This window comes from Nelumbo lutea, chromosome 1, assembly GCF_056320005.1.
Source record: "Nelumbo lutea isolate HS-2025 chromosome 1, American lotus-T2T, whole genome shotgun sequence".
Classification (NCBI taxonomy): domain Eukaryota; kingdom Viridiplantae; phylum Streptophyta; class Magnoliopsida; order Proteales; family Nelumbonaceae; genus Nelumbo; species Nelumbo lutea.
This window is the reverse complement of record NC_142684.1, coordinates 3,497,201-3,510,656: the sequence shown is the minus strand read 5'-3', so window position 1 is coordinate 3,510,656 and position 13,456 is coordinate 3,497,201. Positions and strand designations below refer to the sequence as shown.

General features: G+C 37.0%; 1 protein-coding gene across 6 annotated transcripts in view; it reads left to right on the top strand.

The window, feature by feature from the left end:
• Positions 1-5,915: 5,915 nt before the first annotated feature.
• Positions 5,916-13,456, top strand: part of LOC148873233 (cell division cycle protein 48-related / CDC48-like protein) — a 72,304-nt gene continuing 64,763 nt past the window's right edge. For all 6 annotated transcript variants that reach the window (XM_088965078.1, XM_088965081.1, XM_088965077.1 and 3 more), the window contains exons 1-3: positions 5,916-6,101; positions 6,483-6,762; positions 13,303-13,407. In XM_088965078.1, the coding sequence (XP_088821204.1) occupies positions 6,541-6,762; positions 13,303-13,407 (327 nt within the window). In that variant the 5' untranslated portion in view covers positions 5,916-6,101; positions 6,483-6,540. The remainder of the gene's footprint in view (positions 6,102-6,482; positions 6,763-13,302; positions 13,408-13,456) is intronic.

Here is a 13,456-nt window from a genome sequence, read left to right as displayed (position 1 = left end):
CACCATCTATCGAGAGACGTGGGGCATACTGTTAATCAGGCAGGGACTGCGCCATCAGTTGAGAGACATGGCGTAGCTTGATGAGTACAGTCTTGTCAGATGGAAGCTTCCTGAGACCGTCGCATCACAGTCGCAAGTTACTTCATAGCGGGCTATCCTTGCCGTGAGCTACTTTGTAGCAAGCTCTTAGGGGTACTTCAGGGTAACCCTTATCAAGGTTGGCCTTTGGGGTAGTTCTTCTGCCCAGGTGCTGGAGTGAGCTGGTTTCCCTAGCTCACGAGCTGAAATAATCTTGGAGTAATCCCTTCTTTGTAGCTCGGGGGATCTGGAGCTCGCGTTGTAGCGAGCTCCCCTATAGAGAACTGTGACGTAGCGAGCTGTTCTACAGACTCGTTACTTGGTCACGGTCAAGCCAGGCTGCTTGGCTATTGCTCGTGCTGAGTCAGGTCCACGTGTCATCATCTCATTAGGTCGAATCAAATCATCCTCCATCACCAAAAAATGTGGTTAAGAGCTTTTGACATTCCTTGAATGGACAAATACTATGAAGGAGGAAATTAATGCCCTTCATAAGAATCATACATGAGAGTTGGTAGATCTTCCAAAAGGGAAAGACCTAGTAGAGTGTGAATAGGTGTTCACAGTGAAGTATACGGCATATGGGACAATAAAAAGGTACAAGGTAAGCTGGTAGCAATGGGATATACTCAAGTATATGGTATTGACTATGATGAAACATTTGCGCTAGTAACAAAGATGAATTCTATTATAGTTCTTTTACCATTAACTGTCAATCTATATTAAGAGTTGCATCAGCTTAATGTAAAAAATGCTTTCTTTGATGGTTACCAAGAAGAGAGTGTATATGGTTTAGCCATTGGGTTTCTATGCCAAAGATAGTGAAAATAAGATGTGTAGGTTGAGGGAGGAATTCCTTGTATGACTTAGAAAATCTTCCAGTGACTGATTTAGTAGGTTTCACCTAGTGTTTCATCAAGTAGGGTTCAAACATTGTCAATCTAATCATAAACTCATTGTCAAGAGATGCCATGGGCCAGTGACAATGTTGATAATGTATGTCGGTGGCATTATCATTATAAGGAACTGGGCTTTTGAGATACAAAAGTTGATGAAGTTCTTAGCCTCCCAATTTGAAGTTAAAGATCTAAGAAACCTAAAGTATTAATAGGGATCAAAGTTGCCTACTCACAGAAGGGTATTATTATCTCTTAAAGGAAATATGTATTGGATATCTTGCAAAACACAAGCAAACTAGGTGCAAAGCCAGCCGACACACCTATTGATGTTAATCATAGGCTGGGAGATTGTGATGGATGAAAGATGTAAAACAGTTTCAAATGTTGGTAAGAAGATTGTTGTACATTTCCATGACACTACTTGATATTGCCTATGTTGTTGCGGTTCTCAATTAGTTCATGCATTCCCCTAAGGTACCACACTTGGAGGCTATTAAACAAATGCATATTAGGCAGGTGTTGTAGATGATAGAAAATCCACCACTAGGTATTATACCTTTGTGGGTGGAAACCTAACTTGGAGAATTAAAAAATGTGTGGTTGCAAGGTCGAATGATGAAGTTGAGTATAGGGCTATGCATAGGATAGCGGAAGCACTTTGGTTAAAGAATTTATTAAGGGAACTTGGGTTCAATGTTGAAAACCCTATGTCCCTCTATGTTGATAATAATGTTGCTATAAGTATTGCAACTAATCATGTACTTCATGATAGAACAAAGCACGTTAAGATGGATAATCATTTCATAAGAGAGAAACTTGAAAATGGTGAAATCGACACTCCTTATATTAACTCTAAGAAGCAATTTGCTAATGTTCTCATAAAGGACTTCCATGTTTGTGACAAAATGAACTATGTGACAAGTTGGAATGGTTGACATATACAACACGACTTGGGGGGAGTGTTGTTAGTTTATTATCACTACCTTTATGATATTTGCATACTTATTTGTTTTTTATTTTTCTTTTGTTAAAGTGTGCCATTATGGGAAATGTTGTGATTTTCTCTTATCTTTTATCAACTCAATATAAATAGAAGAAGAGGCATCATGATGAGTACGCAATTTACATATAATTTATGAGGTTTTATGCATGGTTTTTATGTCAGTTTATTTGAGTTTCACCCCATTTCAACTTAAGTTCAGGAATTATTTCAGGAGAAACCAACTCAAGAGAAAGAAGGCATACAACAAAAAGAAAAGAGCCAAATTTGAAGTAATTTAGCCCAGCTAGAACCATGGCCTAGCCGAGAGAACAAGAGAGGTTCACTCGGCCCATGCATCCCATGCTACACTCTTTGGGAGAACCCAAAGAGAGAGCCTAGCAAGAAAGCCAATTTGTCCAAACAAAGAGGAGAGACCCATTTTAGCTCAAGAGCAGCATAAATTGCAGCCCAAAGTGCAGCTCAAGAAGAGCTAAGGGAGACAACTTCTAGAGAGTTCAAGAGAAAAGGGCAACAAATTCTAGAACTTTCAAGAGAGGCTAGAGGTGGCAGCTTCTAGACTCCTTGAAAGCCTATTTAAGGAGGTCTCTTGGAGGGGAATGGTGTTCAATTGCCTAAGTTCAAGTTTCCTTGGTCCCTTAGGTTCAAAATTCAAGGAGAGGAGAAGAGAGATAGCTAGGCTCAAGAGAGAAGGAGCGGAGGAGATCCAAGCATTCCAATAAGAGAATAAGGTGAATTCGAAGGAGGAGAAGCTTGAGATCTAGGTCACACTCTTCCTTGATTTCTACATACTTTGTGTTCAAATTCAGCTAGAGATTATGTAATTTCCCCATCCAACTTTCTTTCTTGCTATAATGGAAGTTTGATTGTTGTAAATTCTTTTGTAATTAGTTTTCTTGAATCATTCGAATAGATCAGATCCAACTTTGAGTTTCTTGATTAGAATATTAATTGTAGAACTGATAAGCCGAACTGCTATCTTACAAATTCAGATCTGTAATTTGTAATGTCTGAATTGCTTGATAGAGAATTCAGACATTCATCATCCAGTATTGGCCGATCTATTATAAACTCTTGGAAATTCTAAAGTGCTTGAGAAAGACTCTAAAATTTCAGTTATGCTGCTCAAGAACTGAATTGAATGCAAGATTATAGATAACTTGCACAATTCAGTTGGTGATTATTCAATCTAAATTGATGCCCTTGAAATGTTTGATCTAATGCATGCATGAATGATTAGATTCTTGATAGAGATATAAGAATTATCATTCATGCATAGGATGAACATGAGCTTGAAAGAGGCTGTTCATTGCCTTTGGGTTTCACCAAACCAAGGCTGAATCAAATTCTATTTGAATGATCTAGAGAGCTAATTGTTGAATCATTTATGGGTGTTTCTAGCTTATCCTCTTAATTTGAATACAAGGTGTTTGAGCCAAATCCTAGTAGATAGTTTGTTAGCTAGATTTTCAGATTTGAATTAGATTTAGAATTTGACTAATCAGATAAGAGCAAGCTGATATAATACTAGTAGTTGCTACTTAAGTCCTCGTGGGAATGATACTCTATTCATCACTCTATTACTTGAGCGGCTAGTGCACTTGCTAGTGTCACCAAGACGCACCACACCATTAGCTTGACTTTTTTGCCCCCAAACCTTACTATCTTTTACTATTCTCCTTGTCCTCTTATTTCCCTTGCTTTTATATTATTCATTGGATGAAAACACTCTCAATAAGTTGGTTATCATCAAAACAAATAGGGCCAACATGAACTCTCTCTCTCTCTCTACTAGCAACATCTCTATCCTTAAGGATGCATTTGGAAATGATGCAAATAAGTGTGAATGCAAATATGTAGAGTGTAAAATGGTTCATATAAATTGAAAAGTTAGGTTAATTTTTCTCTAACAAATTTACCTTCTTACCAAACAGACTATAATGCAAACATGAATTTCAATAAAGCATATGCTTTTTTTATTAAAAGCCCACTTGAATGCAAATTTACTTATTTTTTATTGATGTATTTTTACATCTTATTATCAATGTAAATATGCATTGGTTTGTCATTTGTCAATGCATAAACATATGTTGCCAAACACAAGCAAAAGTGAACCAGAGTGCAAATTTACCCTAAACTGGGATTTACACTCCATTTGCATCATTTCCAAACGCAACCTAAGAGTTAGACTACTGGCCTCATCCCTCTTGGCTTGGGCCAACCCAAACCTACATTCAAGGACCTATACCTTGGAGGGCCGACCTGAAGGTAAAGTCTTTGACCCTAACACATGGTAGGAAGATTGCAAGCTACTAGGAGAATCCCAGTCTAGCAGCTCATACACCTCATGCTTTACATCCAAAGACATGATTAAAAGAAAGGAGATTTATCAAATACTCAAGGGGATGAAGTGGGAAGACTAAAATAATATGAGACGAGTTGGAGGGAGTTGGGCGGCCTACCAAAGCGTTAGGAACAAAACAACAAATGGCCAATAGTTTAGTTGCTTGATCTCCTCTTTTATGAGCAATTTACTGGTTGAGATCAATCTAGTATGGACGATGAGGATTGCATCACTTCATCTCATGGCATTGATGGAAGCCATGTAGAAAGCCTCAGAAATCAAAACGAGACATCTCCATACATGCTGATTTCTTGAGCTAGTGCTTTGTATCTACAAGCTCGAGGATTCAATGGTTTGGCGAGTTGGGATCATCTCCTCCCATTGATCTCCATACTGTTAAGAACTTTGCATTGGAGTGATGGACTTTCACTCAATCTAATCCCCACATTACTTTCTTCACCTCGAAGGTGACCGCGAACTCGGTATTTTGTGTTCACACAACCTCAACTTCAAATGTGGGGGATGTGTGATACAACCGAATTGTTTATCCCAATTAACACATGATGCATGGCGATCTAGAAGGGTAACCTCATCTTTGCATAGGCCTTGGAGGGACATTGTAGGATTTTACCCTCCAAGTGTAATGATAACCTCTCTCTAAGGGGGCATTCATTTTTTGGATTTTGAGAGGGGGGAAGTTGGTCAATGGGATTGTGAATCCCATTGACCAAGAAACCCATGTTCTTTCTTTCTTTCTTTTTTTTTTTTTTTTAATTTATGGGGACCAGGTAAAGTTTATTTTCATGGTGGCAAGTGATACCAATCTCCTAGGTGGGTATATTATCTTTCCCATATTGGGAAAGTTGCCCACACTTAGATGGGACAAAAATGCCCCTTTTGATAATGAATTTTTTATGGTTAAAATTGTCATTATTTTATTTACCTATAAAATAAAAGAACATAGGTAAATAACTCACCAAAAAGCGAGGGTCTAAGTGTTACAACCTTGGTTTAGTGCTTGGGCTCATTAAATGTTAGAGTAATGCTCAACCATGTGATCCCTGTTCTTAATGGAGTTGGCAATCACTGTGAGCCGTCAAAGTTTCTTAACACCACATTCAATGGGGGTCTTACCTATATATAGGACGAGAGACAACACATATCTCTTTTATGCACTATTACTCTTGCTCTTGCTCCTACTTTGGCACCTTGATACCTTAGCTATTAGAGTCTCCACCCTTGGCACTACACCCCAAGGCTTTTAATGTCTGTTGTGCTTGTAGGTGGGATCCTTGGCCAAATTTACGTTGAAAATTCCTAGTTTACCATTGTTGCCAAATCTGATAGCATCATAAACACTACCAAACAAACATCATTATTGCTTTTTTTTTTTGAAAAACGAGTTAGGTGGTAACAATGGAACAATGGAACAAGCATCGCTAGATTGGCTGGAGCCCCAGGATAAAAGCTAGTCACGTGTCTGGTCGATTATTTCCCCATTCTGTATGTTTCTTTTTCACGTGCGTCAGAACACCACACGTGCTGGCGTAAAGGGTCTCTTCCCGACATAAAACCACTGCGACTCCCTATTCTCACAGCAGCGAAGCTCTTCCCTCTCTCTTTCTTGGTTTGTTTCTCTCATATGCATTTATTCTTCCTTTGCTTGGACTCTTTCTTTCTGTTTCTCTTGCAATCTTTGGTTCTCTACAGATTTCTCCATCGAAGCTTACGCTTGATCGATCATCTAAGGATAGTCTTCAGTTTCTCAAGGCAGTTCAAGGTAAGTTATCTTATTTCCTTCAAATTTCTTCCCACTTTCATTGAAATACGAATAACCACCCGAAATAAACTACTTTTTTCAAGTCTTAGGTCATTAGAATATGCGTTTCTTTTTATCTTGCTCGGTTCAAAATGGAAGAGGTCAGGTCCTTTTAATGTTTTGGGCACAGACTTCATAGACTGTTATACCTGTGGACATTTCTTTTGCTTTGGTTTAAATTTTTGAAGCTTGGTTCTCTTTATTCCGCATAAATTTGCATAGATAATGCTCATTTCTTAGATTAGGGTTCGCATTTTTACTAGTTTGGATGCATTATGTTGTTTACGATTGTTGACTGTGGGCTGAAGTCTACTTTTGGTGACTCCTTGTATTATTTTGAAGGGGAGGAGTTGTTGAATTTGTAATGGGAAGCTATACTCGAAAAATTTAACGGCTTTACATGGATCCCAAAAGTTCTAGTAAAGGAGATGAACCTGTGGACAGGCCTGTTCGTACGAGTGACAGGCTCCGTCGACGGCCAAGTATGTATGGCCGTACGTATATGTTTTATGGTCCAACCATTATTCGCAAAAAAAGCAAGACCAGGAAGCGGACAGCAGCTTCTCAGATTGCCAAGATGCTGCGTCCTGGAAATCGGCCAGTACGGACAGCCAAAACCAACGTATGAGCCTCTTCTAGCAATTGTGCTTGATCAGTCTTAGAAGTAAATTTATAGTTATTGCATTTGTATTTCTGTCCTTTATTTGATTCCTAAATTTAGTTTGGTGTTTGGTGGTAAGAGTGATTTTTGTTTCTCCAAGGTATCACATGCACTTTTTGATGTAATACTTCAAATGAAAAAAAAAGCTAATGGATAGGAAATAAAACTATAATAAATAAAACAAGATATACTAGTCTTCCTTTATTTGATTCCTAATTTTAGTTTGCTGTTTCGTGCTAAGAATGATTTTTTTGTTTAGCCAAGGTGTCACATGCACCTGGTGTAATACTTAAACATAAAACAAAAAGCAAATGAATATGAAACAAAACTATAACAAATAAAGGAAAATATACTAGTTTTTGCACGAGTGATTTTGGTAATGATACATCCTTTTTCATAGAAGAGGCACACCCCTAATTATTAGTAAAAATGCACAAGTACCACTGCGGTTTTTTTTGTTACCAAGTATCACTACGATCATTTTAAGGAGTTTTAATTTTGTCTTTTCATGGGATTGATTCATCAAAAGTTGGATGTGCCCAAATTAGTTCTACTTTTATTTTAATGTAAAAGGACTGAAATTATTTGTGTGGGGGAAGAGTGTAACTGTACATAAAATTATCTTATTGCTAGTTAAATTAGAATGGAACATTTTCTTGCTTAGGAAGTGGCTTAGTAGATTCCCAAGAGAAGTAATGTGATTTGTGGAATTTGGTGATCAAGAAAGATGGCTTGTATACAGATGAATGAGATGCTGTTCTTGCCATTATAGTCACATTGCTTAGTCCTTGGAAATTGATAGAAGCCATTCATGTATCTTTCGATAGATTGCCACATTTCAAGCTTTGCAATTAAATTTTGGGAGGATTTTTGGTGGGGGAGAGGCCTTTTTGTTTTAGATTCCCATCTGTTTTCTCCATAACCTTTTACAAGTCCTATCTGGTTGTTTCCTTTGTTTTCCATTCTCCTTTTAGATGTCCTTGGGACTTTGGTTTCATAAGGAGCCTTAGAGATCATGAGAATGAGGATGTAGTAGTTAGTTCTAGCCTCTAGGTAGGTCCTTCACATACTCATCTTTCTTTAAGATGCTAGATGGCAATAAGGCTGTAACTAGGGGTGCAATCGAGCCAAAATGAGTTGAACTTTGATATGTCTTGGCTCGGCTCGATTAAAATACTACTAGGTTTGAGTTCGAGCTTGAGTTCAACTCGAACTACATTTTCCAGCTCGAGCTCGATTTGATTAAATATTCAATGAGCTCGAGTTTGGCTCGAAAGCTCGGAAATAAATATATTTGTATACTTTATATATATGCTTTTTTTATAATATATAGTATATTCTTATATTATATAGAATATAAAAATATATTTTATAATATAGTATATATGATATTTTTTTATAATATATAGTATATACTTTTTATGTATGTATGTGTTAATCTAGTCAAGCTTGCAAGCTTTTGAGCCAAACTTTTTATTGGTCAAGCTCAAGATGGCAGGATTTTTATCTTTCTCTACATCTGTGTGCCCTTTGTAAGAAAAGTTTCGAATTGGTCAATCACATTTTTATTTCTTTCTCTCATTGTTACTGATGTAAGGAAGAAGTTTGTTTGCCTTTGTTTGGTTCATAGTTTTCAATGTGTCAAGGTAAGGCTAGGTGGCAAGGGGGGACATAGTTTTTGCTCGCCTATGTGATGGATTTTCTTTTCTTTTTCTTTTTTTTTTTTGAAATAGAACCATGAATTCTAGGGTAATTCCCTAGGTTCCATATCAATCAACAACCAACTTTCACTAGTAATTATCTATAACAGTGTTTTAAAAGGTGTGAGAGGCATATCCTTGGAGGCGCCCCCAAAATGCCCTGAGGTGTATGCCAGAGGCATTGATACCTTTAAGCATACACCTCATATGCCTTTTGCATGAGGTGTGCTAGAGGCGTATGCCTCATGTGCCTCACACACACCTCATATAAGAAGACAGAAAAAAGAAAAAAATAAAGGAAAAAGAATGGAAAGGAAAGGAAAAGAAAGGGAGGTAAATAAAAACAAAGAAAGAAAGAGAAGGAAAAAGAGACGAAAGAAAAGGGATGGGAAGGGAAGGAAAGAGAAGGGGAAGGAAAGTTTCAGGCTTTCAGCTAGTGTTATGCATCTTCATTCTTCTTAATATATATTTTTTTTATTAAAAATAGAGAAAAATGAGATCCTCCTCCTCCTTCTTCCTCTCTCAGCCCCCTCCTCTTAAGGAGGCTTACACCTCTTATGTTCTGAACTATGCCTCACACCTCCAGGTAGTGGAACGCCTCGCGTCACGCCTCCACGTTTTAAAACACTGATCTATTAGAACAGAAAAGAGTATAAAATTCATATTAGAAAATAATGTAAGAACATGGACAAGCCTAACATTATAGATTATTGCAATACAAATGTGAAGCAACCAATATAGATGCTGAAGTAGCCACAGTTGTAAGAATAAAGACATGCATAACATTAGCATCAGGCATTAGTAGATGTGTGAAACAGGCATTCTAGTCATTGCAATCATGTGAAATGACGGTTTTAGTATTTTCAGTTCATAGTTTAAGTGTGAAACAAAGTTTAGAATGATGTTAGGTGACCAAGTGCATTTGGGAAACGTGTGCAGAGCTGGGAATAGTGTGACCTAGTACTATGCTCTCGTGTGATCTCTCTTGTAACTAATAATGCTGATGTGGCATAACTAACAAGCATTCTGTGTTCTGACAGAAAGATATTCTCATTACTACACTTTTGTTGTGACATTCAAAAAGTGTTCAGATAAAGACAAAGTAGTACAATATATGTGACTTTTTGGGGGCTCGGTGTCTCCCAAGTGGCGGGTGGATGAAGCTGAACTTTGATGGAGGTAGCTTTGGCTTTTCAGGGCCTTCCGGAATTGGAGTATTTAAAGATGGGAGTGGGAATATATGTGGTTTGTATTCAGGTCCTATTGATCAAGGTGACTCAGTGAGAGCTGAATTCATGGTTTCTATTGTTGGGGTGCAAAAAGCTAAGGATATGGGAATTACAAGGCTGATTGTTGAAGGGAGTTGTTGGCTGGTTGAAAAAAGGAGAAGGGGTTCTATGGAAATTCAGAAATGATTTGAGAAGATTTAAGTTGATATCAAGAAATATGCAAATACATGTAAGATGGGTTAGGAGGTCTGCTAATGGTTTGGCGGATGGATTAGCTAAGCAAGGTCATAGACATCCTTTGTTCTGGGCTCGATGTTAATTGTGTAGGGGGATATTTGATGTAAAGGGTCTTTACCCTAACAACTTCTTGTTGTATTCTTTTCTTCTTTAATCTTAATAAAATTTCTTGAGTTGCTAATAAAAAAATCTAGAAGCTTCCAAAGATAGCATGACCACTAATCCAGAATATTCTCCACTTGACCACTTTTGGGAGTGTGACAACACACCACCATTTCAGAAGGAGGTTCAGCTTTCCTTGCTCAGTCCGTAGCTAGTCACCTTTCAAACATCTCAGATCATTATATTTGGGGATTTTGGCCCATTTCCCATTACTACCTCCAACATTCAGAGTCTTAGATCACTTCGATCACCACCACTGCCTTATAACTGTAAGCTGCAAGAGTTTGCAAAGTGGTACGTCCTTGGGCACATGGTAACCCTTGTGCCAAGCAGTCTCTAATTAACCACGTTTGTGAACTGGTTAGGTAGCATGAAACGGTGACAACATGTGTGCATGTGGTTGAGAAACATGCTAAGTGTGGTGCTAAATCCCATGTGCGTCACCCATAGTGCTGATCTGGCATAACCAAATAACTGATGAACGTCTTCCATATCAATCTTTTCCTCCATGATAGGACGAAACATATTGAACTTGACAAGCACTTTATAAGGGAGAAACTTGAGGGTAAAGTTTGTGCTCCTTATGTCAGTTCAAAGCAACAACTTGCTGGTGTTCTTACAAAGGGACTTCCCTACTTGTGGTACAATGAACTTTGTGACGAGTTGGCATGGTTGATATATATATATATATAGTCCAACTTGAGGGGAGTGTTGAGTTATGTTTTTTTATTGTATTATGTGTGCTGCAAGGGCACTTTTATAATTTCATTTTTTGTTATGAGACTTAAGTATAAATAATGTAAGGGGCATTGCGAGCCTAAGTTTTTGGCTCTCAAACTATTTTTCTCTCTTTGGTTCTCTCTTCTTTTCTTCCTCTTCTCCTCTCTTCTCCTATCGACCTTTGGTGCAGAACAAGTAGGAACCCTACCCTGTCATACATCACCATATTTTTCCCTTCTTGCTCTAATTCTATGCACAATGTCCTCCTCAATCTCTACCTTGTTATGAATTATTGAACCAAGGTTCGAGCAAAGGTCACATTGAGTTATTTCTTGGTCTTCAACTCTAAGTGTACTCTGATTTGCAATCCTATTTTATTAAATCTACATTGCATATATTCTTTTTTTTTTTTTTTTATCAATAACAGAATTTCATTGAGAATAATTAGGAAGTATTGCAATAAGACAGAGGGAGGTAAAACTTTCTTAACTCCCCCACAAGCAAAAAAGAACAGAATTAGAAAGAAGCCCAAAACAATGAAGCCCTATACACCACTTGCTTAGCTAGCCCGTCAGCAAAGGAATTAACAGTTCTTTTAACCCAGCTGTACTTAACTTCAATGTCCTTTGCCAGCCATTTAAATTTTTTCCTCTCAAATATTTGTTTTATCCCCTTTTGTCCTTCATTAGTTTTATTGATTAAAATAATGTCATCAACAAGCAACAAGCACCATGCAACCTCCTCTTGAATATGTATTTGTTTAGTCAATTCATCTATGTTTAGTGCAAAATGCAAATAAATAAGGGCTAAGTGTTTAACCTTGGGTGAAGACCCTTTGTAACTGTAAAATTTGATGCCTCTCCTATAGGTGATATAACATTGGTTGTTGCACTCTCATACATATCTTTAATTAGCTCCACATACCCAGTTGGCACTCCTTTCTTTTCCAAGACCCACCACATTATCTCTCTAGGGACTATCATATGCTTTCTCTAAATTAATGAAATATCATATGAAGATCTCTTTTTCTGCTCTGTAAACTTTTCTGCTCATTAGGGACTATCATAGCTTCCATGGTTGATCTCCCTGGCATAAACCCAAATTGGTTCTTTGATATACTTGTTTTATGTTGTAAATTTTGCCCAATTTTTCTCTCCGTAAGTTTCATAGTGTGGATCATGAGTTTACTTTTGTGACAGTTAATACAACTTTGTACATTGCCTTTGTCCTTAAATATATAGGCACCTTTTTCTTTTTTCATCTTATTTAGTGCCTCTTTCACCTCTGTAATTCTTTTTTATACATTTATAAACTTTATACTAATTTTTTTGACAAGTTTAAACTTTATACTATTAAAGAAATATACCCTTCCCCAGTAAGGTTGCTCAATTTATATGGTCATTTTCTTTTTTTTTTTTTTTTTTTTTATATGCTATTGTTTTGATTCATCTCAGCCTCAAGACGTTTTCTCTGCATGGCCTAATATTTCTGCAAGGATGAAAGCAAAAATTATGTGGAGTATGGTTCCTTTTGCAATGTTTTGTAGCATTAGAAGAGAGGGAGAGAAACAAAAGAATATTTGCAAGGAAGGAACAAAATTATAGAAGAAATTTTGCTTATATCTGCTTGTTGATGTTGGATTGGTTGGTTGTGCATCCAGAATTTGAAGATATAGATAATCTATCCTTCAGTACTGATTTTTGGTTAATTACGGATGTTGTATCAAAACAAGTAGTGGTTACCCAGATTCATGTATTTTCTTTCTTTTTGGTGAAAATCTTCACTTTCTTTTTATCTTTCATTTCTTTTAATAAAACCCTTTTTTATTTAAAACAAAGTAAAAAAAGGTGATTACCAAATGTTGATCATGGGTATCCGGGATCTTGGGAGGGGTGGACTGGATATGGACCTAACCTTTGGCATTTTTATCATGGCTGTTCCCAGACTTGAATGTCCATTCTCACGCTTGTTAGTCTGCGGAAGCTAATAAATTATGAAAATAACAAGAGCAAATTTTGGTAAGCAGCTCCCAGACTACATATGCTGTAGGAATGACCTCAATTTGCCACTAATTTGGTATTTGGTTTACTTTATGGTTTTGCATTGTCTTATTGTTTCTGTATTGCAGTTTAATGTGTTCTATCCTTCCACTGAAGTAAGAAATTTGTGCACATGGTACTTAAAACTTCTATTCTTGTTCTTATGTTTGGATATGTTATTTGATACATTACAGTAATATGATTGCATTTATTTGAGCTGTCATGTTATTTTTGGTGTTCAATTTTGTGGTTTCACTTAACTTTTTTTTTTTCCTAAGCTGGTTCGATCTAAATATACTACTAGTTACTTGTCAAAAAGATAGAAAAATTGCAATTGTTTTGTCCTCTGTGGATACATGTTTCTTGAAAGTTGGTTATTCAAATTTCTGAATTACCAATCCTCCCTGCTTGCAGTCCGTGACAAACCTTCGCCGTTCTACAAGAAAGAGGAAGATTTCTGTAAATCTAGAAGGATTCAACACAGACAGTTCTGATACAGAGGATGATGATGACCTAATGGTGAGGTTTAAGCTTTCTCAACCATGGCTTATATAATGTAGGTTATTTA